At 41.8% G+C, this 9,429-nt stretch overlaps 1 protein-coding gene across 1 annotated transcript; it reads right to left on the minus strand.

Moving 5' to 3' along the window:
- Positions 1-3,638: 3,638 nt before the first annotated feature.
- Positions 3,639-9,110, minus strand: LOC122925124 (zinc finger protein OZF-like). The gene is made up of 3 exons (XM_044276653.1): positions 9,058-9,110; positions 8,802-8,922; positions 3,639-5,054 (listed from the first exon to the last, which is right to left on the minus strand). Exons 2-3 carry the CDS (start codon positions 8,920-8,922, stop codon positions 3,835-3,837), a joined length of 1,341 nt encoding a protein of 446 aa, XP_044132588.1. The 5' UTR covers positions 9,058-9,110; the 3' UTR covers positions 3,639-3,834.
- Positions 9,111-9,429: the final 319 nt, after the last annotated feature.

The raw sequence follows: 9,429 nt of genomic DNA on the forward strand, positions 1-9,429 counted from the left end.
TCTGCAACTTGCCCAGATGGTCCATAAAAGTATCTCCGGGCCCTCTCCGCAGGGACCGGAACCGTAAACGGTAAGTCTCTGGAGTCAGCTGGTACTTGACCAGAATAGCCTTTTTGATGACCGCGTAACTGGTACGCTCTGCTAATGGTAGTCCGACCAGGGCCTCCATAGCTTTGCCCTTCAGTGCGGACATTAGATGTCCCGCCCACTGTGGCTCTGGTACCTGGTACTGCTGGCATGAGGTTTCAAAAGCATGCAGGAAAAGATCAATGTCACAGTTCTCTGACTCCATCACAGGCAGTTTTGGCTTGACCATCAGGGATGGGCCTGTGGATGTGGCATGCCGGTCGGACCCCTGAAGCTGTACTCGGGCCAGGTCCAGTTCATGCCTGCGGACAGCTTCCCGTTCTCGTTCTGCAGCCTCGCGCTCAGCCTTGCGCTCTGCAGCCTCGAGCTCAGCCTTGCGCTCTGCAGCCTCGAGATCAGCCTTACGCTCTGCACGACGTGCCTCCAGCAGCCGAAAATATAAGTCCGGGTTACTGAGCATTAGTTGGTCCAGACCATTTTGGGATGACATAGAGACAGAGTTATGTCCAGCTAGAGGACTGCAAGCCCCAGCAGGCTGTCCTCCTCCCAGTTCATCATCCTCATTCTGGAAGGGGTCACCTGGCTCAGGGGCCCCAGAGTCTCCTCCATTCTCTGAATCCTGCAGGGATGACTCTTGACTCCTCCGTGCACATAACTCCTGGATAAGGACAGTCTTATTTTTCCCATATACTTGGATGCCTTTGTGCTCACACAGAGCTGTGATATCAGCCACGCTCAGGACGTCATAATTCACGGATTCGGACATTATTGCCAAATAAAAGATAGAACAGAAAACAAGAGAGAGGGGAGGGTACTGTCGTGAATTATTATTCTATCAAAACTAATGCACTGTGCTTCGTCTTCCAGAATTTTTCAATCCTTTAGTACAGAGTTATGGACATAACTTCATGCACTAATATTCTAAGCATACAGAATCCCGTAAGCTGCCACCATAAAAATGTCACGAACTATGGATCCGACCGCTCCGGATCCCACAGCTGTGACGTAGTGGTCTGTGATGGAGTCTGCGCACACACAGAGACCTCACGTGACCGGGGTATTACCACTCGGCTAACACCCCCCACTACACTTCGGTAACTGCCACCACGTGGGTTCCCGGTCCACGAGCCGACTATCCGGGTCATTCACTATCACACAGATCAGTGGATGAACCGGATATCACTTGCTGACCAACCGCAGTCAATCACCCCCAGCTACAATTCCTAAATGAAATTTAACTAACTACCTGGTAACGTCTCTTCAAAGGCAAGGTACGTTGTTCAGCAGCTTAGAATATGGAAGACTTGGCCATTTAGATTTTATAATCTTTAATAAGCGGTAAAAAGCAGTGCAGACAAATCTAATGAAAATGACTATAAATCTACAGAGTAATAATAACAATATAAATAATCACGACAGTTCAAATAAAAGGGAAAAAGATGAAAGAATACTTAGTTTCTCTGCAGGGTTTCAGATGGTCGTTCATATGTCCTTTTTGAATCCTTGCAAACCCCTTTTCAGTATGTATCAGGGGAGACCCTCAAAGTTCTTCTGATACAGGGATATGCCGTCAATGTCCAATTAAGTGTCTGGTGATGTTCCATGGGTCTCTCTCCTCTGTCCTTGTGCATGGATTTTTATGAACTCTGCCATGGGCAGGAGACTTACTCCTGTCAGCCAATGGCAGCAGAGTGACTGTGAAGCTTAGGGATGGCCCCCAAGTGTTTTATGACCCCATCAAAGTTCAGTTCCTACAATGAGGATTATACTTAAGCCCGTATCTCCTTGATACATCGGCATATTGTTATACAGAATACATATTTGCGATCCTTATTTATTTACCTACAGAATGAGACCTCACACGGTAATGCTGGGACCTGTAGTTCTTCTACCACCCATAGGTCAGCTACGGAATCACATCCTCTAGTCATATTTGATACCCGATTAACCACAATACTCTGTAGAGCCTGGATCTGGTGTCAGAATGGGCATAAGTTGATTCATAAATGAAATATGAAAGTGGACTGGTTTTATGCCCAGAGCTAATTAAGGGCTATTAGCTCTCCTCAAACCAGACCTGGAAATTAATGACGTCACGCTCCAGCCAGGCTTGACAGCGAGCTGATCTTATCTTATAGGATGAGCTGGGCCTGGTATAGCCTTTATGACCTTTTATTGCTGGCCTCAAAGAGTAGTGGTAATAAAAGTGTCCATCTATATCATAGGCGACCCAGGCTTCATGAAGATGAGAGTTCACAGTTTTTTACATAGGCCAGAAGCATATAAGATGGCTACCCAGAGGAATTATGTATGTATGCCGCCACAGAGTCCTTAAGGGGTTAAAGTTCCTGTCTCTGAAACGTACCTTTTTCCTCGCCATTATCTCAACTGCAAGCTTCTGTGCCGCTCTGTACAACTGCTACCTGACGGATAGGGTACTGCTGTGATTCCTTTCAGGTTTCTCCCCTAAAGTTCCATTCTTTACCACCCTTAATCAGATTATTTCCCTTCCGGTTTTGTGTCTGAACCGTTCTAGACATTGCTAGATGTATTACAATTTATTTGGTTAGAACTCAGGATTTTAAGAAGGATTAGAACATCCTAGTCCCTTTTTCAGGCTGCAGGAAAAGGTTTTAAGCCCTTTAGCAAATGGATTAAAGAGACAATTTCCATTTCCTTTGGAGGGTTAGAACTTCCTAGCTTTGTTCAAGGCTCATGCACACAAACGTATTTTGTTTCCATGTCTGTTCGTTTCTTTTTTTTTGCTAATAGGATGCAGACCTATTCATTTCAAACGGTCCTCAAAAAATGTGGACAGCACACCACGTGCTATCCGCATCTGTATGTCCGCTCCGTAGCCCCGCCAAAGAAATAGAGCATGCCCAATTTTTGTCCGTTTTGCAGACAAGGATAGGCATTGTGACAATGGATCCGCAAAAAAACAGATACAACACGGATGTCACATGGACGTCAGGGAAGTAAGGGAAGTGTGGATTTCTAATGTTAATCTTGTTTTTCCTTAGTCCTAACAGCCGCACAAGTGTCCCTCCCTAAGTCAGTTCACTTTATAATAACACAAGGGGGTGGAGTTAATTAGAATATTTTGGTACTTTATTATTCACTAAATTATCTATTTCAAATATCTCACCCACTAATCTTTTTGTAGCGAGGCCACTCAGAAGAGAGATGAAAGAGAGAGAGAAAAAAAAAGGGGGAGACAGAAGAGACTTATATCCAGCTACCCCATATCTTTATCCATTGATGTGACAGATTCTTGCTATGATTATACATTTTCTCATGGCTTTTAACTTTACTCACCAAGGACTCCCATTCACCATTAATGGGCCCTTTGTTAGAGCACCAAAATCTGGAAACAGTGATTCTGGCAAGTAGAATATGTGATATCGGGGTGCACTTTCACCCCAATTATGACAAATTACCAAGCTCACTATGCATCGCAATATCAAATGAAGCAGGACAATTCAGACCAGTTTTAATATAAGTCATATGAAATACTTTAGACCAATAAGCTTGCGGTGGTGGGCAGCCCTGAATGAGATGCCTAAAATCAGCCCTTCTAGTTAATTCCACATTGTTGTGCTGCTGGTAGGATGTAAGGAAAGCATTGATTTATAATGTTAATCTTTTTTCCCTCCGTCCTAGCGGCAGTAGTATCTCTCCCTAATTTAGTTCTCTACAATAACACAAGGGGGTGGAGTTAATTAAAATATTTTATTACGTTAGAAGTCAATGCTTCACTCCTGTGTGACGTTTCTCATGTATAACAAGATTTGATTTATCTGAAAAGCCTTTCCCACATTGTAAACATGAATACGGCTTTTCTCCTGTGTGAATTCGTTCATGTTTAACAAGACTTGATCTATCTGTGAAACATTTCCCACATTCTGAACATGAATACGGCTTCTCCCCTGTGTGACTTCTCCTCTCGTGTTTCATAAGACCTGACTTATCTGCAAAACATTTTCCACATTCTGAACATGAATATGGTTTCTCTCCTGTGTGACGTCTCTTATGTGTATCAAGATTTGATTTATCTCTAAAGCACTTCCCACATTCTGAACATGAATATGGCCTCTCTCCTGTGTGAATTTTCTTATGTGTAACAAGATTTGATTTCTGTGTAAAACATTTGCCACATTCTGAACATGAATATGGCTTCTCTCCTGTGTGAATTCTCTCATGTATAACAAGATCTGATTTTTGTGTAAAACATTTCTCACATTTTGAACATGAAAATGGCTTCTCTCCTGTGTGAATTCTCTCATGTATGACAAGATCTGATTTTTGTTTAAAACATTTCCCACATTTTGAACATGAATATGGCTTTTCTCCTTTGTGGCGTCTCTCATGTTTACCAAGATCTGATGTATTAGTAAAGCATTTCCCACATTCTGAACATGCATATGGCTTTTCTCCTGTGTGACTTTTTTTATGTGTAACAAGATTTGATTTATGTGTAAAGCATTTCCCACATTCTGAACATGCATATGGCTTCTCTCCTGTGTGAAATTTCTGATGCGTAACAAGATTTGATTTCTGTGTAAAACATTTACCACAATGTGAACATGAATATGGTTTCTCTCCTGTGTGAATTCTCTCATGTTTAACAAGATTTGATTTATCTGTAAAGCGCTTCCCACATTCTGAACAGGAGTATGGCTTCTCTCCTGCGTGAAATCCATATGTGGAAAGGCCTAAACTTTTTGTGAACTCTTTACCACATTGAAACCTTTTACCCCCTTTCTGACCTGTACATGAGGTTACAATATATGATTGGTCAAAACATTCCTCATGATTAGGGGTATTATATGATAGATCTGTACTGTGAAGTCCTGGATGTACAGGGTAATTAAGGGTAATTAAGTTTTCTCCTGAAGAGTGCTGCATGATATCTTCAGTCTGTAGTGATAACATTACATTTTCTTCAGAAGTCTTCCTGGCAATTTCTGCGAAGATAAAAATTGGAATTTGTGATAATTTTTTCAAACTAAAGAGAAAATAGAGTTATAACATGCCTGTTAGTCTGGAAGTGGATCCAGTAGGAAAGTGAAATAAAATTCATTCATTTTGAATCCACTCCTAACTTTGGCTAAAAAAAAAACAAAAAAAAACAACAACCTATACTTGTGATTCCATTCTACTAACATTTTCTATAACCTTCTAAGTCCAGGATTCTGATTTACAATTAGTCAAATTTTAATCTTGACTTGATAAATCTCAAAAATAGGAAAACCTGACCATGTCTGGCAACCAGCTCTGCACTGTGCCAACACATTCTGCCCTTCAATACAGGCCACTAGGTGGCAGCACTGTATTGTTATATTGAATATTAATTGAAAGTTAAGTGTTCAATTATGGCTATATAGCCATCAATGAACACAATGGGCAATCTAATGATTGTCAGTTATAGTCAGGGTGACTTAAAAAAAGTTCAAATTGGTAACACTGAAAAGTACAGATCGCCCTGCATAAAACAAACTCTCACACAGCCCCGTACACTTAACTACAAAAAATGTATATAGGGGTCAGAATATGGTAATCATTATTTTTATTTTTTCATTTAAAAAAATTGTTTTAATTTTTTTTTCCAGTATTAAAATGCAAGAAAAATTATACAAGTGTCGTATCGTTGTAACCATACTGACCTGGATAATGATAACAGGTTAATTTTACAGCATAGTGTACGGTATAAATCATTTTTTCCCCAATTCCACCCCATTTGTAAAAAAGAAAATTCCACTTCCCACTACATAGTATGCAACCGTAAATGGCGCCACTAGAAAGTACAACTTGTCCCACAAAAAATAAGCCATCATAAGGCTATGTGAACGGAAAAATAAAAAAGTTAGGACTATGGGAAGGCGGGGAGTGAAAAACGAGAACACAAAAATGGAAAATCTCAGGGTCCTCTAAGGGTTAATACAGCACTTTAAAGGATCTGTCATCACATGTATCAACATAAACGGCATTCATTATTAAACAGGATCTTAGATCTGATCAAGCTGGTGGACTCACTAGAAGAACTCATGCCATAATACTCATCTAAAGTTTGACAAGCACTTTTTACTGTACTTCTCCCCTGCGGCTGAAATATTACGCATTCTCCGTAAACGTATATAGTATCCCTGGCTTTGTAATGAGAGCTTTTTTCCAGCAGCAGTTTGTGTGGAATTTTATATCTTTTATATTAATTATTATTTGAACATACAGGTGCCTCTCAATAAATTAAATATCATCGAAAAGTTTATTTATTTTAGCAGTTCAAAAAGTGAAACTCATTCTATAGATTCATTTCACACAAAGCATTTCTTTTGATGTTGATGATTATGGCTTACAGCTAATGAAAACCCAAAAGTTAGTAACTCAGAAAATTAGAATATTGTACAAGATTTTTAATACAGAAGTGTAAACCTACTAAAACGTTTGTACAGTATAGGCATGCACTTGTTCGGGGCTACTTTTAAATTAATTACTGCATAAATGTGGCGTGGCAAGGAGGCGACCAGCCTGGGGCACTGCTGAGGTGTTGTGGAAGGATGCATTGAGAGCGGCCTTCAGCTGGTCTGTATTTTTGGGATTGGTGTCTCTCAGATTCTCTATGGGATTTGCGTCCGGCGAGTTTGCTGGTCAATCAAGCACAGTGATACCGTGGTTATTAAACCAGGTACTGGTATACTTTTGGCAGTGTGGGCAGTTGCCAAACCCTGCTGGAAAATGAAATCAGCATCTCCATAAAGCTTGTCAGCAGAGGGAAGTTCTCAAAAATTTCCTGGTAGACGGCCGCACTGACTTTGGACTTGAAATAACACAGTGGACCAACACCAGCAGATGACATGACTCCCCAAACCATCACTGACTGGAAACTTCACACTGGACCTCAAGCAGCTTGAACTGTGTGCCTCTCCACTCTTCCTCCAGACTCTGGTTTTCAAAAAATAAAAAAGTTTAATCTGAAAACAAGACTTTGTACCACTGAGCAACAGTCCAGTCCTTTTTCTTTTTAGCCCAGATAAGACGCTTCTGACGTTGTCCCTGTGTAATAAGTGGCTTGACACAAGAATTGCGACAGTTGTAGCCCATGTATTGGATAAGTCTGTGTGTGGTGGCTCTTGAACTCCAGTTGCAGTCCACTCCTTGTGAATCTCCCCCAAATTCTTGAATGACCTTTCCTTGACTATCTTTTCAAGGCTGCGGTTATCCCAGTTACTTGTGTACCTTTTTCTACCACACTTTTTTCCTTCCACTCAACTTTCCATGAATAAGCTTGGATACAGCAGTGAAATGTCAGGTCTTTAGCAATGGCCTTTTGTGGCTTTCCCCTCCTTGGGGAGTGTGTCAATGACTGTCTACTGGACAGCTGTCAAGTCAGCAGTCTTTCCTACGATTGTGTAGCCTACTGAACCAGACTGAGGGACCATTTAAAGGCTTAGGAAACCTTTGCAGGTGTTTAGTGTTGATTAGCTGATTACAGTGTGACACCATGAGTCTACAAGATTGAACTTTTTCACAATATTCAAATTTTCTGAGATCCTGACTTTTCATTAGCTGTAAGCCATAATCATTAATATTAAAATAAATCAACCCCCGAAATAGCTCACTCTGTTTGGAATGAATCTATAGAATATCAGTTTCACTTGTTGAATTACTGAAATAAATGAACTTTTCAATTATATTCTAATTTATGGAGATACACTTGTAGTTTTATTTATGTCACATGTTATAGGAGCTCCAGGGCCACATCCAAATTATCCCAAAATGGTGCTTAACCCTTTCCTGTACAATGAGGTACATGTAGGTCACTGGCGATATGTAATTCCTGCACAATGGCGTACATGTACACTGTAGTTCATCAGGATAGCACAGACACAAAAGCTGTGTCCGCATAATCCCCAGTGGGTGTGTGGATGTGACTGACTGTCACGGTTCCTCAGGTGACTGGTGTCAGGAGATCAGAGAGATTGGCTGAGCGTGGAGGAATCTGACAGCCTCCTTGATTTCTCTTTATTCAGTGTTGATAGGATTAATGACCACTTCCCTTTTCTCAGCTGTTGCTCAGTGGTCATCACTTCTACCCTTTATAGTCTAACCCCACCCTTCTGATTATGCGGTATATAGCTTCATTTTGGTTTGGCTGAGCTGGTGTGGGGTCGTCTCTGGTGTTCCTTTCTTCCATCTCTACAGAAGTTAAGTGTCTTGTTTGTTTTTATTTGTTATATTCCCTGCTGTTGTATCTGGGCCTGAGACAGAGACTTCCATTCATCCATCTGGGGAGGAATGGGTTGTCTCTGGTCCTAAACTTATTCCAGGGCCTTATAGGGAAATCAGGGCCTTGGTATCCTGCATATGAATATTCCTACCTTTAAGGTCTATTCATATTGATAGGTAGTCAGGGCCCGGATTAGGGTTGTCTAGGAGGTGACCTGTTTCTTCCCTAGTTTCCAGTCCCAGTTACTGTTCCCCTTCCCTCCTGTGTTCAGTGTGGAGTTTCCCCCCCACACTGATCGTGACACTGACATGTCCTGCAGGAACAGTCGGGATCAGAGGTCACAGTCAGCTTGATAAGGTGATTCATGATGTGATGGGGACATCTCCAATCAAAGAGCAGCGCAGCAGCCGGTGATCAGATTCTCCTCCTGCCCTGAAGGCACCAAGGACAGAATCTGAAGTTACTTTCTCCATTCATTATTTCATACCTGTGGTGACATCTCCTGGAATGTCCTCCTCCACCTCACTCTTACACGGGGGATCGCCCATCATCCTCTCTTCTTCATCCTCTACTTTAATAATAATCAGATCTTCCGCCTGATTTGTCATCTGTAAAAATTCAGTACAAAACCAGAGACAGGTTGGAAATCTAACAAATCCACATAAGAGACCCCCACAATCTATGACCCCTCTAGGACTGCAGGATCCCCTATATAGATGTGTATAGGGCTCAGCTCCATCTACCTGAGCATTCTCTGGGACCTTCTCCTCTGGACAGTCCTGGGAATACAGAGAACGGGGACATCTCTCTGGTGGATTTGTCCTCCTGGATCCATCTGTGGAGACACAAGCACACAGTGACTGAATACATGGCCTCCTTTAGATCTGTCTATAGATCAGACACTTCTCTCAACTCAGTTTAGTTATTGTTAGACATGGGCCTTCTGTCATACCTTGCGCTCTCTCACGTGTCATATGCCCAACATCTCCTGGCTCACTGCTGCCTCCACCAGATGGGTAAACGCATGCTTGCAAGACACCTGTCATTTATACTTCCAGGGGGCGCGTGCTTCCTGCATCCCATCACGGCCCTTGGACAGGGTTTCAAGTTTAAAT

The sequence above is a fragment of the Bufo gargarizans genome, chromosome 1 (genome assembly GCF_014858855.1).
Source record: "Bufo gargarizans isolate SCDJY-AF-19 chromosome 1, ASM1485885v1, whole genome shotgun sequence".
Lineage (NCBI taxonomy): Eukaryota > Metazoa > Chordata > Amphibia > Anura > Bufonidae > Bufo > Bufo gargarizans.

What these genes read in the sequence shown, in the direction of transcription:
- LOC122925124 (XM_044276653.1), bottom strand. Translation starts at nt 8,922, where the DNA reads ATGACAAATCAGGCGGAAGATCTGATTATTATTAAAGTAGAGGATGAA. An exon ending in TCCAGGAGATGTCACCACAG is followed by an intron (nt 5,055 to 8,801) that starts GTATGAAATAAT and finishes TTATCTTCGCAG; the next exon opens with AAATTGCCAGGAAGACTTCT.